Raw genomic sequence first — 22,595 nt, forward strand, 5'->3', positions numbered from 1 at the left:
ATGAAAAGGATTGCTCCCAATACTGACCCTTGGGGCACGCCATATAAGATTTTACCCATTTCACTATATGTGGAGTGCATTCTGACACACTGATAGCTATCCCGTAAATAACTTTCAAACCAAGAATAAGCTATTCCTCGAATACCACACCTATAAAGTTTTTTTAATAAAATTGTATGATCTACAGTGTCAAATGCTTTTTTTATATCTAAGAATAAACCACTTATACATTTACTTGAATTTAGGCCATTGTATACATTTTTGGTAAAATTAAATAGAGCGCTTTCGGTATTCATATTTTCTCTGAAGCCAAATTGATTTTTACTAAAAAAAATCGGTCTTATTTAAAAAATTAACAATTTTCTTTTTCATGAGTTTTTCATAGATTTTTGAGAAACAAGAAAGCAATGAGATTGGGCGATAGCTATTACACATACTGCTTAGTCCACCTTTATATATAGGAATTACAACGGCTGTTTTTAATTGTGTTGGAAAAATTCCTTTTTGAAAACTAAAATTGATCAAATATGAGAGAATAGTGACTATTTCTGGTGCGACAGTTTTTATAATGTATGAACTAATTTCATCTATACCTGGAGAAGTATTATTTTTCAATAAATTAATTATACCAAGGATTTCTTCCTCACATACAGGTTCTAAAAATATAGTTCTTTGTTGGTGTTTATCTATAAAGTAATTTCTTATGTTTTAATTTAGAAAAATCAGATGGAAACATTATCGGACAATTTTAATCCACTTACTACATTAAGAAAATACTGATTAAATTCATTTGCTACATACTCTAAATCATATTCAAGTTTGCCATTTACATCTAAGACTATGGTTTTGCTATTTTTTGTTCTTTGGTTTGTAATGTCATTCAAAACTTTCCAAGTGTTTTTAATATTGCCTTCACACCTTTCTAATTTATTTTTTATAATAATCATTTTTCAATATCCTAATTTCCTCTAATAACTTATTTCTAAAACATATATAATGATTTTTCAATTGAATGTTTTGAGGATGATTTTTGACTAATTTGAATAATGAATTTCTTTTTTTAATCTTGTAACAGATTGTATCATTAATCCAAGGTTTTAGTTTCTTGAATTTATTTTTTTGTAATATTGATTCTCTGCTATAACTTATACAATTTTTAAATGTTTTAATAAACAAATCAAAAGCTGACGACGGATCAAGTTTATTGTAAACACAAGACCAATCCTCAGCGGCTAACAGCTGCTTTAGATTCACATAATTGATACGCTGGCCGTCCCGGTGGGGCGGAGGAGGGGGCCGGGTCTCCCCCTCCGCCACCCCACCAAGAGCAATGCATACCAAAGAGTGGTCTGTGATACCAGCGTGTATTGTTGTGACATCGATTGTTACCGAGCGCTTATCATATAAACGCGCATAGACATGATCAATGCATGTTGCTGAATCTACTGTAATTCTTGTAGGTTCATTAACAAGACTTTCTAAACCATTTACTGCCATTAACCTTTGATAATTATCTACAAGATAATGATTTTCCAAAATATTTATGTTAATGTCGCCTACAACTAAAAAACTTTTTTCCTTCTTAAAACCATCTAAAATATTAGTAAACTCTTTAATAAACGAATCTATTGTATATGAATATACAGTAATCTATATAGAGCCAAAATACAAAGGTCAAAGTTACATAATTTTAATGATATTTTTAATGCGTCAGCTGTTTGCATTTCTACTATTGTTGAATTTATAACAGTTATTGAATTTTTAACATAAATGATAACGCCACCAGCTCTGTAGGTATCATTACAGTTTGAATATAAAAGATAATTTGGTATTTCATAAAAATTTATTTCTTTACTGTTGATCCATATTTCAGATAAAATAATTATATCAGGAAAAGTATTTCTCTGTTCAATTTCAAGTATAAAAAGATCAAAGTTTTTACGAAGGCTTCTTATGTTTTGATGGATTATTTTTACAGAATGTTGATTAGTCATAATTAAAGATTTTATGTTTATATTTACTTAATACTGAATACAAAATAACTAGAATACTTTATTCATTTTGTAGCAAAGGTGACCTACATAATATAATAATAAAATAAAAAATAACACTTAATGTATTCAGAATCAGAATCAGAAATTTATTGTCACATAACGTTACATAAATGTAGTAGATAAAATCTACAATGAACAGGTGACTCGTCAATATAGTTTAAAATATACTAAACCTAATTAAAAAAAAGTTATAAACATAATTAACAATTCATTGATAAATAATCAATATTAATCGCACAAACAGTGATCCAGTATATAAAACAGTAAAACTCTAATGATACAGGTACAGATTTATAATTCATATTAAAATTAAATAAAGATAGATGTAGCTATTATTACACTAAAATAAAATAATTTACAAAACATAAAACACATTTAAAAACAATTAGTGATAAAATAAATACAGTGGAATTAATATATATACATCAAAATGTTTTGATACGGTTGGGGGGTAATTTAATTAATGAAGGTTGCATCATTTAGAAAATCAGCTTCTGAATAATATTCTTTCTCTATTAAAATATGTTTTAATTTTACAGAGAACTTTTCTGGAGGCAAAGAGGATAGAGATATTGGAATTTTATTGTAAAATTTTAGTCCTTTGTAATAAGGGGACATTTCAAATAATTTAGTTCTATGGATTGGGTATGTAAGTCTGTCTCTCTGTCTTGTATTATAATCATGATCTTTTGTGGTGATATTATTAAGTAAGTTTTTATGGGTATACATTAAGACCTCATATATATAAAGTGATGGAATGGTCAATAAATTTAACTGTTTAAATATAGACCTACAAGATGATCTAAAATTTAATTTTGTTATGATTCTCACAGCTCTTTTTTGCAATATAAAAATAGAAATTGCTTTGGGGGAAGAACCCCATGCCAATATACCGTATTTCATGTGAGGAAAAAAATAACCATAATACACTGTCATCATCACTTGAAAACTCACAATATTTTGTAAAACTTTTAAGGCAAAACACGCAGAGCTCAGCTTATTTTCCAATTTTTCAATATGATGTTTCCAATTAATGTTTTTGTCAATGTATAATCCTAAAAACTTTACTGTATTAGAAACACCTACCGATTCATCATTGAAATTCACGGTCTGAAGAATAGATTTATTTTGGTGTGTTTTAAAATGAACAATTTCTGATTTTTTGCTGTTTAAAAATAAACCATTTAGATTGAACCAATTATTTAATTTTAAGATAAGTGATGAGATTTTACAATGCAAACTTACAGTGTTTAGGTCTTTTACTATTGCTGTTGTATCGTCAGCATACAATATTAAAACCTTCATCTGTTACTTCCTGTAGGTCATTTATATAAATTAAAAATAATGTTGGGCCTAAAATGGATCCCTGAGGCACCCCCTTACTTACAGACTTCCATTCAGATTCATATTTTATGCTTCCAATTTTAATCAAAGTTTTTTGTTTCCTAGATTGGAAATAAGACCTAAACCAGTTTAATTCTCTCACACCATAAAATTCCAATTTTTTAATAAGATTGTTATGTATAACGCAATCAAAAGCGCTAGATAAATCGCAGAACACACCAGCAGTGGCCCGCGACTCATCCAAGGCTTGAGAAACCTCATTTACCAAATGAGCAAGGGCCCCTTCAGTGCCATGACCTCTCCTAAAGCCAAATTGATTTTTATGAAATAAGTCATATTGTTCCAAATATCCAGTCAACTGAGAATTTACAACACTTTCAAAAATTTTTGAAAAAAACTATGGGAACTGAAATTGGGCGATAGTTTTCAATGTGAGCTCTGTTTCCTTTTTTAAATATAGGTGTTATCACCGAATATTTCAGTCTGTCAGGAAATTCGCTCTTCATAAAAGAGAAATTAATTAATGTACATAGTTGGGTGCAGATGTAGGGATTCACTTTTTTTATAAGGAAGGTAGGAACATCATCCCATCCTGTGGAATTTGTATTTTTTTAATTTCATTATGGCTTTTGATACATCTTTGTTTTTTACAGTTAAAAATTTGAATTCATGAGGCGTTTGTTTCATATTATGAAAAATCATATCCTTGTTATAGGGTATACTTTTGGAAGTTTGTTTAAGTTTCTCTGCAGCTAAAGCAAAATGTTCATTGAATTCTTGAACAATTCTATTTGGATCAGATATTGTATCATTGTCAATAATTAATTGTCCAAGACTTTTTTCCTTTTGACCGAATCCCAATTCAGATTTAACGACTGACCAGACAGCCTTAGATTTATTTCTTGAGTTGGAAATTAGTTCGTCATTAAACATTCGTTTAGCATTGTTAACAACTTTTCTAAATATTCCTCTGTATGTTCTATAATATTTTAAAAGAAATGGTGATTTGTTTGTTTTGACTAAGCTGTGTAACTCTCTTTTTTTTATACTTGAAATTTTTATCCCCGTAGTACACCAGGAGTTTTTAGTAATTCTCGTCTTCCCACTAATGGTTTTCATTGGAAAACATTCATTAAATATTAACAAGAATTCTGACAAAAAAGCATTAAAGTTATTGTTTACATTATCAGATGGGTCCAAAGTCCAATTTAGTTTTTTTTATTCTTGATTCAAAATTGAAGACATTTATTGCAGAAAAAAATCTTTTACTTATTAAAATTGATTCTCTTTTAGTTTTCTCAGGTAACTGGATGGAAACAAACAAAGAATTATGATCTGACCACCCCATGTCAAAATTTATTTTATCATTTACCATACAGTTCATACTTGTGAAAATGTTGTCTATGCATGACATTGTGAAATCAGTAATTCTGGTTGGTGCCAAAAAATTATATAAAAACCCATTTTGTGTCAGAATGTTTTTAAAAGTTTTAACATTGTTACAATTTTCATTCAATAAGTTGATATTAAAATCAGAAGCCACCAATACTCTGTTATTTTTATGTTTGCTAACCAAATCTAACCAATTCTGTATTTTATTTAAAAAGATTTCTGTGGAGTTTGATGAACAATATACAGCTGGTGGTGGAGTTCTATAAATAGATGCTATTGTAACATTATAATCAATTAGATTTATAAAGCAACCTTCAAAATGAAAGTCAGCATTAAAACATCTAAGGTTAATGTTTTCTTCAAACTCAATACCAGATTTGACTAAGATACACGATCCACCTCTAAGAGCTGTTTTTCTTACAAAGTAAGATGCAAGTTTAAACCCCTTTAATTTTTTCAAAATTTCAATATTTGATTCATTTAGCCAATGTTCATTAAAACAAATAATAGATATGTCTTTGCCTTCATGTTCAAGAAAAATTTCAATGTCATTTATTTTACACAAAAAACCTTGAGTATTACAAAACATTATCCAAATGCTGTTCCTGTAATTAAATTTTAAACCATCAAATATTTTGTTATCTATACAGCATTTTTGCCTGTGAAGGTTAGTATTATTATTGACATGGGGTGCAATCAATTCTAAATCTAAACTTCTATTTAACAATCCTTTCTTGACATTTATTTTATTCCTAAAAAATGTCTACCAACTTCATCAGGACAAAGGTTTTGTGAATTCACATTAGAGATTTGACTTTCACTCACACTATCACCATCACTAGAGCCCAGACCACAAACTGACTGCTCCTCTCCCATGACACCAGACACAGCAGATGCGTAGCTGTGTTCACCCGGCATGACGATCAGAGATGAATGAAATGATTCAGCTGAGAGTCCAGTAACAACCACAGAAGAGCAAGATTGTTTAGTTGGCAATGGATCTTGTAGTTTGTTTTGAAAATCTTCAGGCAATAAATCACACTTCTGGATCCCAATGTTGTTCATATTTGCATCCATTACAGAAGTCCTGTGAGATGGAGAGAGATCTTTATTAACTAATTCTGCCTTTGCATTTTTGTCTGAAATTTGCTTTTTACAGGAAGAAGCTACCCAGTGAATAGTTCGATTAAGATGATCAGTGCCCTTGTAGTTTAAATGAATGCCATCTTTGGCCAAGTGTAAATCAGATAAATTCCTACTAACATCCAGAAAAACCACACCAAGTTCTCTACAAAGCCATCTTAGGTTTTTATTTGAGCGATTAATCAGATGATACTCTATGTCACGTCTTGGTAGAATAGCATTTAAAATTATTTGAGCACTTGGAAACTTGTATTTTGCCGCCTTTATAACATTTCCAACCGCCCCCATTACATCTTCCGGACTTCTAGTCTGGTGTAGGTCATTTGTACCGATATGTAGAAAAAACACATGTAGGCTGCACCTTACGTTCAGTGAATTTTAGTATTTTGTTGCAAAGTACATTAGCTCTTGCACCACGAAATGCGCCAACATAAGCATCAGGAACTGTAACATGTTTCAGAATGGAATCTCCCAAAACAAGGATAGATTTCTTTTTTTTAGTAGTACAAGAAAGACTGCTGTTTTTCCAGGCAAATTTATGACTATCCAGAGATTTAATATTGGAATTAATCATTGTTTTAATTTTGGTTCCTATATTTTAATCCTTTGAATGTGAAACCGAGTGGTTATCAGGTGGCTGTAAAGCAACTGTAGCACCATCGACGTTGGACTGCTCACCTGAATCCATCAGAACACTGTATCTGTTAGAGACCACAGTTAACTTGTCATTAGTAAAATTTTTAGGTTTGACAGTTTTATTTAAACTTTGCTTCTCAACAGTAGTCCAGCCAGGTAAAAGTTGTAGTGGACTCCCAAATGATTTACAGTACCAGTCTTCAAGTGACAATCCCTCATAGGGTTCCCCGTTGCAGTAGCCATCAAGTAACAACCTAGCATTCACCAGAACATCTAAGCCACACTGGAAGCCATTTTTTTGCTGTATACATGGCATTTTTATAATATTGTCTGGATTATAGCCTATATTTTTGGCAAATTTATCTGCACTGTTTGCATTCATTCCCATTATGGAATCAAAGTGTAAGAGCGACATATTGATAGTGTCAACTACTAACAGACTCCAGTGTGATCCTGAGTCATCTTTATCTGGGATTAAACTGTCACTAAGGCAACAAAAAACAAATTTGTGTAAATTAAAAGAAAGTTGTCTCATAGTACAATCAACATCCATGCCATCAGCCAGCTTCAGGAACTGAGTCGATGCAGGACCCAAGAACAATATAGACTTTCCAACTATAGATTTTTCTCTAAAAAGAGTCAAAATAACATTCCATCATGGAGTCGTTCAGCCAGTTATTTCTATTAGTTAATGGCACATTATAAGATTTATGTGAGGATAGTTTTTGTTTTTTTTCCACTAGAGAATTTTGCAGCACAGTTACTTTTTTACTTTGGGTTTTAAGTTGAGTTATCAGGTCTTCATTTTTAGTTTCGAGGTCAGTGACAAGAGCCCTGCTATCAGCTAGCTTACTTTTAAGGGAATACAGTTCTTTATTAAGTATCCCATAACGTTTTTCAATACTTTCAGCTTTTTCTAATGATGCCTTACTTTCATCCTCCAGTTGAAGTGTAACTAACTCAGCACTTAGCTTCATATGTTTCATTTCATTTAACTTTATATTCAGCATATTATTATCATTTTCCAGAAGTTCTATTTTGGAGTTAAGAGATGTAATATTATCAAAGAACTTTTCCTCAATAGCATTTTCTCTGAGTGACATGTTAAATTTTGTAGAATGAAGCTCCTCTCTTAGGCTTTCATTTTCCTCTACCAAAGAGCTCAGCATTTCGTCTTGTATTGAAATGTTAACGTCATCTTTATTAATATTATTACACAGTTCAGTTCCTGATAATTTACCAGATGATGAAATGGGGCAATGAATTAAAACAGGAAGATCATCCTCCTTACTATTTAGATGGCTAGACGCTGTACAAGTGCTCTGATTCATAATTATTTCTGCCTCAGTAATAGCATCCTTTAGGCTTTTTTTGATACTAGATTTATTCAGAAGAATTTGTTTAGTTTCTTCAAAAGAGCTGAGGCAAGATATAGTACAGTATGCTGTCTGATTGGTACCAAAAAATGTTAGTTTAAATTTTTTTCTGCCACCCTCATCATCTACAGACATAATAGTAGCAGGCCACTGGGAATGACCTCTTATTTTAGCAAAAACGATGTTCCCTACCATAAATGTCATGTTGATATTAATTCAGAACAATTATCCGTTGATAAACTGTTTTTATAATTTAGATTGTACAATCAAAGTTCGTAGCAAACTACAAAATGAGTATTAAACTTCTTTCTTTCAAATGTCACCAATTAAAGAAAATTGATTAAAATTAAATTATAAGAATAAATAAATAAAAATGTCTGTTAGATATTATTTTGTATGATAGGTGTCAAGAATAAATCACAAAATATTTATGTTCAATAGAAATAAGTAACAAAAATTATTCAACAGCAGAGGGATTTGAACCCATTCTCCTATAGTTCAACAAGTTTTCAGAGATAGACACTATACCAACTGAGCTATTGGACTTGTTGATAAGCAATTGAATAAGTTATATCTTCAGCCAAACAGAAAGCTGGTGTCAGATAAGAACAGCAGAGCCAGCCCAGGGGGTCAAACTGCAACTAGAGTCCAGCACCAATTATCTTATCAAGTCATCTACACATGTGATAACAACTAACAACTCAAGTCTCAAGTCTATGCAAAGATAAAAAATAGAATAATTAAACTTTTTCCTTTCACTTTTATAAATGTAACAAATTTTTCACCTGGTTACTGAAGAAAAAATCTTACTTGACACTTAGGCCCGGCCTCCACTTGCGATTTGTTGTCGCGCGATTGTTTTGTCGCAGTCGCAAAACTTAATTGAGGTGCATCCACTTGCGACAGAATCGTTGTAGATTTTGATCATGGATGACATCGAAGCAAGTGTTGTGATCGCGCTTTTACTTCGTGCTAGACGTAAACGGCGAAAACATAATTACTGGGTTCACCCAATAACAAGTCAGCGATTACTAAAAGGGCAGTTTCACAAGTTATTTGAAGATTTGAGTGAACATCCTATAAAATTCTTTCAGTATTACCGAATGACGAAAAATAGTTTTGATGAACTTTTGAGAATAATTGGTCCATCAATTACATATAAAAACACAAAATGGAGATTGTCTATACCACCAGAAGAACGTCTATCAGTGACTTTGAGGTGAGTAATAATTACAGAAAATCAAATTATCTTATTTGTTTATCTATTAAAAACTCTTTATTAAATCAAAACATTTTAAAAAACACAAGTACAAATTAATAAAAATCAAATGTTATAGGAATAACTAAGGGTTAGTAGTTTACCCATTAAAAGAGTTACGATAAATCAAAAAGATCACTTCCACTTGCAGAGGGTGATGACAAAACACTTCCTGCAAAATCGTTGTAAAAATTCTGCATTGGCCCAGTATTTTGTGGATACACAGGTTGGTTAGAATTATGTCCGTAAGCAGAATGGCTATGCTGTGGCTGTTGTGTATGTTGGGAAGAGCTGATGTAACCAGGGCGTGGATTAATGTTTCGAGCTTGCCTCATGACGTTTAAAATTTCTATCTTAGCATAATGCTTTTGCTCTTCATTTAATTTTCCTAACATTGGAACCAACATTAAAGCGAAGTGTTTATCTTCATTACCCTCGTCACTTTGTCTTGCTTTCAAAATGTTCAATAAAGATGTCTCATATGAGTTTGCATTTTGTTTCTTACTATTTTTACGCCTTTCACGCTCGGTCTGTGCATTAATGCCAAGTGAGCATCTTGCAGTAGAATTACCTTCTTGAATGTCATCAGATGTATCATGTGGTTGCTCTGGTTCATATCCATCCGTTTCATTGAGGGAGATATTACTAATAGTTTCTCTTCCTTTTACAAAGGGAACCAAAAACAGCAACGCATCAAAATGGATATACTTTCTTCTTTTTGTTGCTCCTTGGCCTGATGTGGTTTTTCGTTGTGCTTCAATTTCCCTCAAAAAGCAGTCCTTTAAATTCTTCCACTTTTTTTTGAACGTCTGTACCTGGAATACAAATTTAGTATTAACCCCCCTAGAATAATTAAAAATTATATTTTATTGATTTCAAATGTAAAACCTATGCCATAACTTCATCATAACACTTTTGATATAGTACCTCCTTATTTTCAGAATTTATTATTTTCAGGTACCTTGCCACTGGGAACAGCTTCATTTCGTTACACTTTGAATATTTATTGGGTGCCAGCACAATTGGTCACATCATTAAAGATACTTGCTCAAAATTGTGGACATGTTTACAACCAATACACATGCCTACCAAATCAGAGGAAGATTGGAAGGAGATAGCAAAAACAATTTTACTTGCGAACGAACTTCCCAAATTGCATTGGTGCCATTGACGGCAAACATATAAGAATTCAGAAGCCAAATCACTCTGGATCTCTTTTTTACAATTATAAAAATTACTTTTCGATTGTGTTACTTGCTGTAGTAGACGCAGACTATTGTTTTACAGCAATCGATGTAGGATCTTACGGTAGTAACAGTGATTCAAATATTCTGAAAAACTCCGCACTAGGTGCAAAGTTGATTGATGGCAAACTGAACATCCCTCAAGCTCAAACTCTTCCTAATGACGAAAATGGAAAACCTATGCCATTTGTTATAGTTGGAGATGAAGCATTTGCTACATCAAGAAATATAGTGAGGCCTTATCCCAGGAAGAATTTATCCATGAAACAAAGAGTATACAACTACAGAATGTGCCGTGCTCGAAGAATGGTGGAATGCACGTTTGGTATTTTAGCCAACAAATGGCGAATTTTTCCATCGGCCATTGAATGTCCAAACGAACTTAGCGGATGACATTATTAAATCATCCTGCGTTCTCAACAACTTTGTAAGAAGAAAAGATGGTATTCGAGTTGAAGATGAATGCTATGAGTGTCCGCTGGTATGTATACAACAAGTCGGTGTACGGGGTACCTCTTCAGGTATCGAAGCAAGAGACTACTTGGCAGATTACTTCATTTCACCTCAAGGCTCATTACCTTGGCAATACGACCATGTTTAAATCAATAAGAAGAAGTTGGCATAATAATACATGGAAGTGATTTACAGAAGAAACCTCTGTTTAAAAAATTGTTTAATACATGTTAAGAGTAACTAAAGTTTAATAATTTCATTATTAATCATTTATACAACCATATCTTGTTAGCCAAAACTACATTTTGGTTTAAATAAATTGCTAATAAAACTATGAACGATGTTTTATTTACAGAAACCTATTAGGTAGACCCTATTAAAATGAAATATTGAAAAAATGTTTCTTGTGAAATAATAATAAAAAATAAACAAAACTGTTGGGAATAAATTAAAAAAGCATACAATATTTTAATAGACGATAATATAATAGATTTATAAGATAATACAATATCAAAGACGAAAATAAATTGATTAAATCGGGAACATATAGAACTGCAATGAATCCGATAAGATATAAATTATAAGTTAGTGTAGGCTACATTTTTTAGATATCCTGTAGGTGGTATTTTTAGCCAATTAATGCTATCATATTTAAATCACTCACCTTTATGTTTCTTTTCTTTTGATGTAAGGTCATTCCAGTTTTCTATCACTTTACCACACACTTCAGTCCACAGTTTTTCTTTTATATTTCGGTCACTGTACTCTTTTAATTGTTTATTATAAAGAGCCGGTCTCTTTTCTACTTCACTAATTAGCAAATCAGTATCAATGACTGATAATACTAATTTACTAGTAGAGGTTTCACTGTCAGACATATTTATTTAGTTAACAAACAGCCACCGCTCGACAGTACTCAGTCAAAAATGCGACTAAATAATCGCCAGTGGATGCATGTCGATGCCTGTCCGTGTGACTCATTTTATTTCCGCGACAGTCGCGTCGCGGTCAAAATAGGTCCAGTTGCGTTTTTTAAATCGCAGTCGCATTTCTGTCGCATGTGGATGCGCCTGCATTTAAAACAATAGGTTCTATTTTTGCGACTAAACAATCGCGCGACAACAAATCGCAAGTGGAGGCCGGGCCTTAGGTGTAAATTTTAGCACTAAAAGAAACTAAGAAACCACAGTATCTGAGCCAGAAAGCAGGAGCACAAAACCTCTTTTACTCACATGTGGGTCTTCCCCCACCAACACTCAACATAAGAACATACAAAAAGAAATAGATACTGGTACTGAGTTTAACCTTCATACATAAGCTATTTATTTACATTTACCTTTGGCAGGTCAGCCTGGCAAGTTACATGAATAACTTTAGAAGCCTCCTCTTTTCGTAAAAAGATCCTTCCATCCCGCACCCAAACGAACTGATAATTGTTCTCACGCTTAAACTTCCGTGCCTCTGCCATGAGCTTCCTCTTCATCGGTGTCAGGGACTCGTTGATATAGACCGGCTTGTCCATTTCCAGGTTCATGTGCCGCGTCGAGAAGTTACTTTTGACACGTCTTTTTCTTAGCAGCTCTTCTTTATCTAGTCGGCTTACAAACTTCAGCACTATTCCAGGCGGAGGACTGTTGGGCTCGGATCTTTTTCCCAGACGATGGCAGGCATCAATCATTGTATTGGATATATTGAAGTCCAACACTTTTCCTACCTCCTCTACGACAGACACCACGTCTTCATTTTTTTCCTGTGGGATACCATGGATTTCAACAGTGTTCCTTCTTGAATACTGCTCCTGCTCCTCGATGCGTGCTTCCAGAGAACTGATTTTCTCCCTGAGTATTTTATTCTCAGTTACTAGGCCATCAATTATTGCGAGGCATTTTTCCACTTCCTCAGTTTGTATCTTGACGGCTTCGGTACTCTCGTCGATTTTTACTGTAGAGTGTTCCATACGACTTATTGAAGTTTTTCTCCATTTCTTTTTGGCTTTCTGCCACTTCAATAATCTTCTTCATAACGTCTTCTATGGTGAGTTTCCCCTCCGTTGCTTGAGACTCGAACCTCATACTCTTTCGCCGTTCTGAAGCACAAGGTTGGCATCTCCACACTAGGTTATCCGCTGTCACACACTCTACATCAGCCTTGCTCATTTTCAGACAACTTGCGTGAAAATCCTTAACACAGTATTTGCACGACAACCTTATCTGCTTAACCGTAATTGTTTTCAGGCACATCCCACACATAGACATTTTTAAAAATTCAATTATGTGGCAGTCACCAAAATAAAACTCTCCAAAAACCAATAGTATTAACACAGGTTGACAATTGATTCACTCGCGAATTTAAGACTCCCAAGAGAGACGTGAGCTCTTATCAGACACAACCTTCCTCAACGAGCGCTGACTCATTACTGTGTGTATCTTTCTTTTAAAGTTTGAACAAGTGGCCTCCTACCCCTTTTTTAATAGAAACATTAGTATTCGTGATTTGTATAGGGCCTCTTTCAACAAATATTTGATACATATCATCCTAACTTACCATTCCCAGATATTAGCTGATAAGGTTATTTAAGTTGTATTAGTTAAAATCTTTTAACAGAATTATTTAAAATATATCTTTTAATAACGTAGCAAAGCCTTTTTTCCTTCCAAAAAATATTAAGAATTTCCAAAAGGAATAAAACTAAGTTAAGGCCAATTAATTGTTTAAAATACAATTTTTATTTTACCAATTTAAAGCTGTTAAAAAAAATTCCTCTTCATCAAACCTTCAATGTTCGCTGGTCACCTAACATAATTAGTTCTATGCCACATATTATGTTTAGTTGATCAGTTGACAAAAGCAGAGGCACCAACATTGTTGGCAACCTCTTCTGTCTCGGCGCCCCATGCAACCGCATGGGCCTCAAACCGGTCCAATTTAGCATTTAATGTTTAATATGAATTAATTGAGTACATTGGTATTTTCCACTATTTTTGGAATCTTTTTTACCAGGTACCTAAAAAAACTGTATAATTAGAATCAACAGATTATTTGATTTACTGTGAAAATTACATGTTATTATGACGATCAGTTCTTGTTTTCTCCCACCCAAAAAGCAGCGATGTCAGTAAGAAGGAAATCACTCTGTCACCATCTACTACTTGTTATTATGTGATATAAGTAGATTTAAAATAGGTTATCATAAATATGATACTAGTAGTACCAAAGTTAAAGCGCTCACGTAATCTGAGCTTGAATTCAGGTACTATCTCAAGGGATGTTTTTCCTTTTTCACCAGATGTGCGGAGTGTGTCAAAGGCTGAGGGAAGGCCAGGGGTAATTCCCATCGGTTCTTTTCCAACATCACATCACATGGGATGATTTGGCACGTGATTTGAAGTCGGGGAAGTACCGATCAGAAAAGCCCCTGTCCATCAGAGCAGGCTTCGGTTTTGGCACCTCCCACACTTCTGGCAAAAAAAAGAAAAACATTCCTAGAGATAGTACCTAAATTCAATCTCAGATCACGTGTCACTCCTTAACTTTTTAAAATTATAATACATATGTGTGTATTTACCTACTTATATAGCCTAATAACAAACAGTAGATAAGGTAAGAGTGGCCTTCTTCTCGCCAACATCAATTCCAAAAAACAAGAAGCCAGAAAACAAGAATTGATCTATGTAACTTTCACAGTAAGCCAAATAAAGTCTGTTCTTTTCAATAATGTAGTTTTTTAGATCCTCTGTAAGTAAAATCCTTCCAAAAATTAGTCGCCTCCGACCAAAGTAACATTAATTGTGATTGATATAAGACACAATTAAAAAAGGTTCAAGTAGCAAACGTAAAAAAATAGAACAGCTGTATTTTTAATTAGTTATTTAGAAGATTCCCTAATTTACCACAGACAATAGAAAGGAATAATCTAACAGTATAGAAACAGCATTTTATGTATCAAATAAAACTTAAAATGAGATTGTTAAGAGTTCTACAAACATTTTTGTCAAATAATGGTTTAATGAAAAAGATAGGAACCACCACAAACAAACACACTCGATACTATACATCTTCTCCTGGCCCTAAACTGGATTGATGACCACATGTGAGTGGTATGTACTTTAACATGACATGAATTTAATGTGTTTTAAGTTTGCCATCCTTAAATAAGTCAAATATTTAGTTAATTGCCCATGAGCTAAATTTTAATGTTGGAGGATAACAAATTTTGTTACTAGGCTTATACGTTTATATTATAGGCTAATTGGACTACTATTAAAATATTAGATATTAGCTGATAGCTAGTAAATTTATTAAAAAGAACTGATCAAAAATTATTTTTGAAATCAACATTTTATTTCTAAACTTAATATTTGTTTAGAAAATAAGCTAACAAATAGATGATACTAATAATGTACTAAAAAAAAGGTTTTTAAAAAATTCAAATTCATTGGCACAATGTTCTTAGGCAGTTTATATTAAGTAAAATTTGTAAAAAGCATATTGATTTATACATTTTACTTTCCACTCTTTTTGTATAAGTTTGATTTATGATTACAATTGAATAATAAATAAATTATACAAACATTTTCTACAAAATATTTGGGAATTGATTTATTATTATTTGATTTTATAATTGATTTTTTACATAAAATGGACTGAAAAGGCTTTTTTCAATTATTAATTTTTAAAATACTTCCTTTGATATCCCCTCTCCAACAGTAGCGACTCGTCAGACAAAATCTCATCTTTTTTCCATATATGGAGACCCTAAACAAGAGAAGGCAACATTTGGTTGTCCAGTACCAAGGTGGTTACAAAATGTTAAAAGACTGAATCACACAGGATACATATCATGACACTCTATATGTCCCAGTGCTTCAGCTTAATCTGATGCTGACTGAGACAGGAACACTTTTGTAATAAGTGTAGTTCCTGAGTTCAGTGGTATTAGAGTTGGATTTACTGTTAAAAGATATCATGATACATTGGGTCTGTATTTCAAAAGTTAGTCCTAATTCAAAGTTCTTCAAAATATTTTTAATAATTGAAGCCTAAAGCAGAACTGGGTGAATTTTAAATTAAAAACATGTCTCAACCATTATTTCTAGTCCACTGAAAACAGAAAGTCACAACGAACAATGTTCTATTTTAATTACACAAAATGAATACTAACTATATTTTGGTAATAATTTCATAGTTTCATAGTGCAGCATAATGAGAGGCCACCGTGACAATTGAATCAGCAAACATAATTATTTACTAGAAATAAACTAATTATGTCATCACAAAATCATTTGTATTATAATTATTTATAACTAATTAAAGCTAGCTGTTTTAAATGTATAATGATATTTTTATTAATTTATACAAACAATGAAAAACCATTCGTGTGGTATTTCAGTTGCTATGGCGGAAACTACAATGGCGATGAACTTACATTATTTGTACCACAAGCTGTCAGACATGCTTATCCTTCAAAATAGTAAATTTTACACTGCTTTGTTTGTTACATTTAAAAAATTCACATAAATATTTTTAACTCGTCATTAAGATATTACTTTTCAAATATAAAAGCATAGCTGAACTACACCATAATATGAATTACCTATATCATAATTTTATTCGTCCATTTGTTCGGTAGTTTAGATAAACTGAAATATTTACGATCAAAGAAATATTGTGCTGGCCACTTATCTTACTCCAGCCTTAGTAAACAACATAAAACTTTTAGAGTGCAGTCAATCAAACAGCACTATTGTAGAGTTTTAGATTTGAAGAAAAACTAGGTTTTGTAGTATTTAAAGTCACGAGAATTCGCGTTATGAGAAAATCTAATATTTTCATCCTAATCTCCTGTCTGATGACCCTGATCTTTTAATTATGCTTTCTTTGGTATATTTAGCAATGTTTCTATATAAAACGAGTGGTAAACATGGTGATTTATATTGTGAGTGTGTGGGTGAAGTTGGTGGAGTCATAAACTAATAGTTTGTATATAACAGTGCGACCTACCTTGTGAGTACAGTGTTAGGAGCAATTTAACGGCATGACCTACCGTGTAATTGTATGAATCATTCATGTACGTGGTTAATTTTAGTTTTATTTGCATTTATGAGTGAATACTAAGTCTTTTTCAATATTTTTATTCCACGATAAAAGGCAACGATGAGAACATACTTGGTGGTTGGAAGAACACTCTAGTGAATGTTACTTTTATACACAAGTCCGACATGGACACTGATTCTGAGCATCATAAAGAAGACACAAGTATGGAGCAGTCCGACGACAAACAACCTGAACAGACTGTTAAGGAAGAGTTAGGGAACAAACACACATCTTTGCAAATTCTTCAGGGTTGCCTGAACAAAACCCTACGTTGCCACAGCTTTCTCAACAGAGGGACCATTCCACACTCCGAGTATCTGTCTGGTACCGAGAAACATTCAAAAGCTGGTTTAAGAGAAACAACTGGTAAGACCCTTCATGTTGAAAAATGGTTAACACTTCCGGGCACTGCAGTTGTACAACCAAATTCTCTTGGTCATAGTATTTTTGGCAATTTTATTATATTCTAATGATAATATATTTCATATTTGTATTCAATAGTACTCCAAATAACAATTAAAGTCTTTTTGATCACTTATTACAATTTAGCAAGTCATATTAAGTTTGAGAAATGTTGATGATTTATCCAGTACACATGATCCACCATGGGAGTGCTAGGAGCATGATCTCTCATGGGTTAAATCAGTCAGGCTAGCCAGTTACAGTTAATTTTGAATTTAAGTGACTTGTATTTTGTGGATCTGTGTCTCCACTTCCAATAATATAATTTCAAGCAATCTGTTAATTAGAGCTGTTTATAACCTGTGTGTATTAATCTCTATACTTAGCATATGTAGGCAACTTACATTTAAAGCTGCCAGAATCCTTTGGGCGAAAGCCATAAACAGCAGTTCTGTTATGATAATTTCTTTTGCATACACAACTATTACAAATGCTCAATACTTTCCTTCTCAGTAGTAGCATAATGGAAATTATATAACAATTTAACACTATTATCTTGTAAAAACTTCTCAATTTTAACTAAATGTATCCTGTATTTATATGTAACTTAGAATGTAACTAATAGAAATTGATGAAAAACACAAATTAAACTAATCTTACTGGTAACATAAGAGACATTATGTTATTTTTCAAATTCATCCTTGTATCGAGGTAAAAATTTGACTCCAGTTGGTATATCTCACTTCTAATCTCACCTAACCTTCAACTTTTATCACTACTGATAAGACAACACAACACCATAAACAAAAATGGTGTAAAAAAAACTAACACTCCAGATCATATTTTATTTTATAATCTACGCTCCGGACATGACTGTCTTACATGTACACTCAAAGCTCCAGATTAGGTATACACTAGAAGTGATCATCATATAACATCATCTAAACCGGAGGTCGATCTACATGCCCTCACCAGTACAACGAAGTGTTATCTATTGATATAATTTAAGTCTGGAATGATAATCTCACTGATTACAGTGCCTTTACACCTTACAGTAGCCTACTGTACTGAGCAATAATTTAGACAGCAGGTTATCTTGAATACCACCCTAAAACCCTCAAGGCCGTTTTTATTTGCCTTATCAAAAACTGAGATTTGTTACATAATGCACCATAGGTGTAATTTTAGTTACGTGTGTAATCATTAAAAGGCTATCTAGAAGTAACCTAAATAGTTTACAGATTCATCATTTATTTTATATATTTAAAAAGATGACTGAAAAATGAGATTATAATATTTTAAATTCCAGACTATAACATTTTATGGATGGTCAAGAACGAGATTTTACTTGTGAACTGCTAAAATTAACTAGAAAGCTATTAAACGTGTGTGAAACATTTACAGACATATCCACGAATTTAACTATAAAAATATAACACCGAATAACCAATAAAATACTTCTATAACAGTAAATATGAGGTTATAGCTTTAAACATGACTTGAAGCTCATTAGTATCATGAGTTTCTAACAGTGACCAAACATCCTTATCACTTTTAGAGCAAAAGAGCGGAAATAACAATTTAACGGAAATCTGTTGGAAGCAAAATAATACAGATTCTTGGATTTGTTTACTGTGCAGATTTAGATCCTACAACGATCTGAACATGTCACTCTCATACTTCTAAGTATATTTTGTCATAGATTATCTTACACAAGTAGGTTATATAATCCAATTTCTTCGTGGCCGAACGGGTGGCCTGCTGAAGGTGTATTTCTAAAAAGTATATTATTTAAGTGATTCGAATGATTTTGGAGTTTCCTGACAAATTAAAAGGGCATATCTTAAGCGGTGGTGAACTAGGATTTGGCTTTGGGGAAGTAGAGGATGAATGTGATTGAAGACCGGAGAGTACTGAATAAATCTAAATTCGTATTAATTAAACGGTCCTTATTCAAACTACAACATTTAATTGTTACATTTCAGACAAATTGGATTGATTTTATACGAATTTGTATGTATATTTTGGGGCTCATTCGGGAGTTTTTAGATCCCCCCACCAATCCCCGTAATAAGATCTCTGATCTTTAGCATAACATACTGATTGTTAAATAACAGTGGATAAAATGTTGCTCACAAAAAAAGGGCTCCTGAATGTATTGCGTGGACAGTTTGATTAGAATACTTGGATTTTACTAAAGGTATACTATCTTTTCAAAACTGTTATGTCGTTTTTATGAAAAATTTTCCAAAAATACTGTATGCTGTTAAGATTTTAATGTAATGGACTTTTCAATTTGACATTTATTTCAGCCACATAATCATTGTCTTAGTTTTAAGAGAACATGTATTTTTCTTGGTATAAGATTTTCCAATTAAAATTTTTTAATTATGTTGCAGTATTCAGTATAGTATCGCTATATATTCTTTAAAGGACAGAACTAGCTTTACCGAACAAAATGTCTGCCACACAGTTTCTAAGGGGATGTACTGTAAGGTATATTTTTTGTTACCAAAGCTTAAACCAAGGTAACAGGACTTGAGTTTGGGGAATTGTTTCATATTATATAAACATGTGAGACGGGAGAGAATTATTATTTTCTTAAATGCACAGAGTTTTATAGCTTGACTGTTAATCAAAGATTTCAAATAGCTTCGTTCAACTGTATCTTTATCAAAACTGTGGATGTTTTTAAACATATGTAACAAGAGATTAGGTTGTTAGAGAAGGTATAATTTGGCCTTCTTGATTTCCACATTAAAATTGTCTATGGCAGTTTCCACAGTATAAGATGGTGACTTTTCCTAAAAATTGTATTAAATGCTTGTATAAAAATAATTGCGCAAGAATCAACAAGTTTCACTAACATTTCACATGTTATAAGATTAAAACGTCTGGTGATATCTTTTTTTTTAATTTAATATTTTGAAAAATTAGTTGATGATATTGGACAAACGTGTAACTTGTATTGGTGATTTTTGATAATATTAATAATTCTGTTTTCTACTTTTCAATACCTGATATAATTTTATAACAAAATAAAACAAACATCTAGTAATATTTACTAGATGATTTCATACAATTCACATTCATAATTAAGATGTCATATTAAAAGTTATTCCTGTGGAACAGGAATTTTGTTCATGCATTTATCACATGTTATAAAGTAATAGCATAACTAGCAATAATTAATTGTGCGCATGTGGACACAACATACAGTACACTACATCCGTGTTATGTAACCCATCCTCAAAAAGTCTACGAGGCCCATTCAAGGAATGCACTTACTTAATTACATTACACTGTATTCGCATTTTGTATATTTATCTTTTTCATTTTGTCTGGCTTATTGTATTATTACCCATGTATTACTATTGTTTTATACAGTATACTGTTATTTATTATGATGGCTGATGATTTATTTAATGGTTTTATTTTGTCCATTGGTAATTTTATTATTTTATTTATCGTTAATTTAAAAAAATCTATTATTGTTGTTGGTTTGTCCAGGTGAATTTTGTTTAGCTGTTTTTATAACTTCATGTCGTTAATTGATATTTGTTATACCCATTATATTGTATACCATATTGACTTCTATTTTTAAACAAATTGGCATAAAATGTGGTTTATTTGTATTGATTATTGTTATGTGCTCTTACTTACTACCATCTTGCAAGTTACTGATTATTGTAAAATGATACTATAATACTGTATGAAGTTAAAATAACCACTGTTCAGTACATTAGACCAGCTTAGTGCACATTTTTTTATAATTAGTAATTATCGGTAAAATTTATGAATATTGATCAAACTTATGAAATGAACATTTTTGTACTCAAAAATAATTTATTGAATTTTCATACAATTTAAAGTACATAGAGAAACAAAAGTAACATTCATATGTACCACGAACGTAAATATTTTTTTTATATGCAATCAGAGAAATTTTATTTCTATTATTGATTTTTTAGCATCTCTTTCATTGCTTACGTGCAAGATTCGGAGTTTACCACCATCTCTCTGTAATATTAAATTTTTTTAACTTGTAATCAAGGTAGTCATGGAAGAAGAAGGTTGAAGGTGATTAGGAAGTTGGAAATATGGAGTGCAACTTGCGTCGTGTTTTCCTTGACTTTATACTGTGGTTGTCATAAAATGGACATAAATACTTGTGCATATTGTGGAGCTGTTGGGCATTTTTCAAAGATGTAAAAGGTGTAGAAGCGCGTATTATTGTTGTAAAGAACATCAAATTGGTGACTGGAAAAAACATAAAATACACTGCAGTGACAAACAAAACCCTACTGTCGGTGATACGAATGCACAATCTTCCGTTAGCGATGTCAAATTAAAAAACTGTTCCAAAGAATACGTCGTGTGTTCCTATATCAGGCGAAGAAAGAAAATTTAAACATTCTAGTCATTCAAATCAAACTTCAGACGCAGTACTCGCTGACCGCAACACTAGTCCTATTACACATGAAGGAAGTTCTGAAAATGAAATTATCAACGCTAGAACTGAGGAATTAGATCCTTTTGAGTTTTTACAATCTAGTTTAAATAAACCTTCTTCCTCCAACACTTCAGATTCAAACATCAAAATGCCACTTTACAGTGATCTGCCAGGAAAAAGATTTTATTTCCGGGTTACAAGGGAAAGATTCACCAGTTTTAAAAGAATTTTCAGAAATAAAGCTCGATGGAATCAATGGATTACCACCATTTCATCATCGTAATGATCAAGTCGAACAAGACATAATTGAAGAGGTTTGCAGAAATGTCATAAGGGATATGGACGCATACGGTGTGTGTGTTGTAGATAATTTTCTTGGACATGAAAAAGGTATGGCAGTATTAAAGGAAGTAATCGGTATGTATCAGACAGGTGTTTTCAAAGATGGACAATTAGTAAGTAACAAAGTGAAAAAAGACTTAAAAACTATACGGGGAGACCAAATAACATGGATTGACGGTAAAGAAACATTTTGCCGAAATATTGGTATGTTGATCAGTGAAGTTGATGCAGTCATTATGAGAGCTAATAGAATGGTGAATAATGGGAAATTAGGTGATTACACCATAAATGGCAGAACAAAGGTATGTTTTCTAATTTTACAACTTGTTATAGAGCATATAAAAAACCTGTTGCTCTGTTGCTTGTCTATTTTATGACAAACTGAAGTTTTTTATATGCTTTCAG

At 32.2% G+C, this 22,595-nt stretch overlaps 2 protein-coding genes across 5 annotated transcripts in view; one reads left to right on the top strand and one right to left on the bottom strand.

Moving 5' to 3' along the window:
• Window positions 1–18,253, bottom strand: part of LOC124373448 (probable 2-oxoglutarate dehydrogenase E1 component DHKTD1 homolog, mitochondrial) — a 63,985-nt gene extending 45,732 nt beyond the window's left edge. The window contains exon 1 of one of the 3 annotated variants that reach the window (XM_046831823.1): window positions 17,800–18,253. In XM_046831823.1, coding sequence (XP_046687779.1) covers window positions 17,800–17,917 — 118 coding nt within the window. In that variant the 5' untranslated portion in view covers window positions 17,918–18,253. The remainder of the gene's footprint in view (window positions 1–17,799) is intronic. The other 2 variants (XM_046831831.1, XM_046831834.1) reach the window with 2 other exon arrangements.
• A 3,538-nt stretch (window positions 18,254–21,791) lies between these two features.
• Window positions 21,792–22,595, top strand: part of LOC124373464 (egl nine homolog 1-like) — a 45,622-nt gene continuing 44,818 nt past the window's right edge. Inside the window, exon 1 of one of the 2 annotated variants that reach the window (XM_046831840.1) lies at window positions 21,792–22,492. In XM_046831840.1, coding sequence (XP_046687796.1) covers window positions 22,187–22,492 — 306 coding nt within the window. In that variant the 5' untranslated portion in view covers window positions 21,792–22,186. The remainder of the gene's footprint in view (window positions 22,493–22,595) is intronic. The other variant, XM_046831846.1, reaches the window with a different exon arrangement.

Source organism: Homalodisca vitripennis, chromosome 1, assembly GCF_021130785.1.
Source record: "Homalodisca vitripennis isolate AUS2020 chromosome 1, UT_GWSS_2.1, whole genome shotgun sequence".
Classification (NCBI taxonomy): domain Eukaryota; kingdom Metazoa; phylum Arthropoda; class Insecta; order Hemiptera; family Cicadellidae; genus Homalodisca; species Homalodisca vitripennis.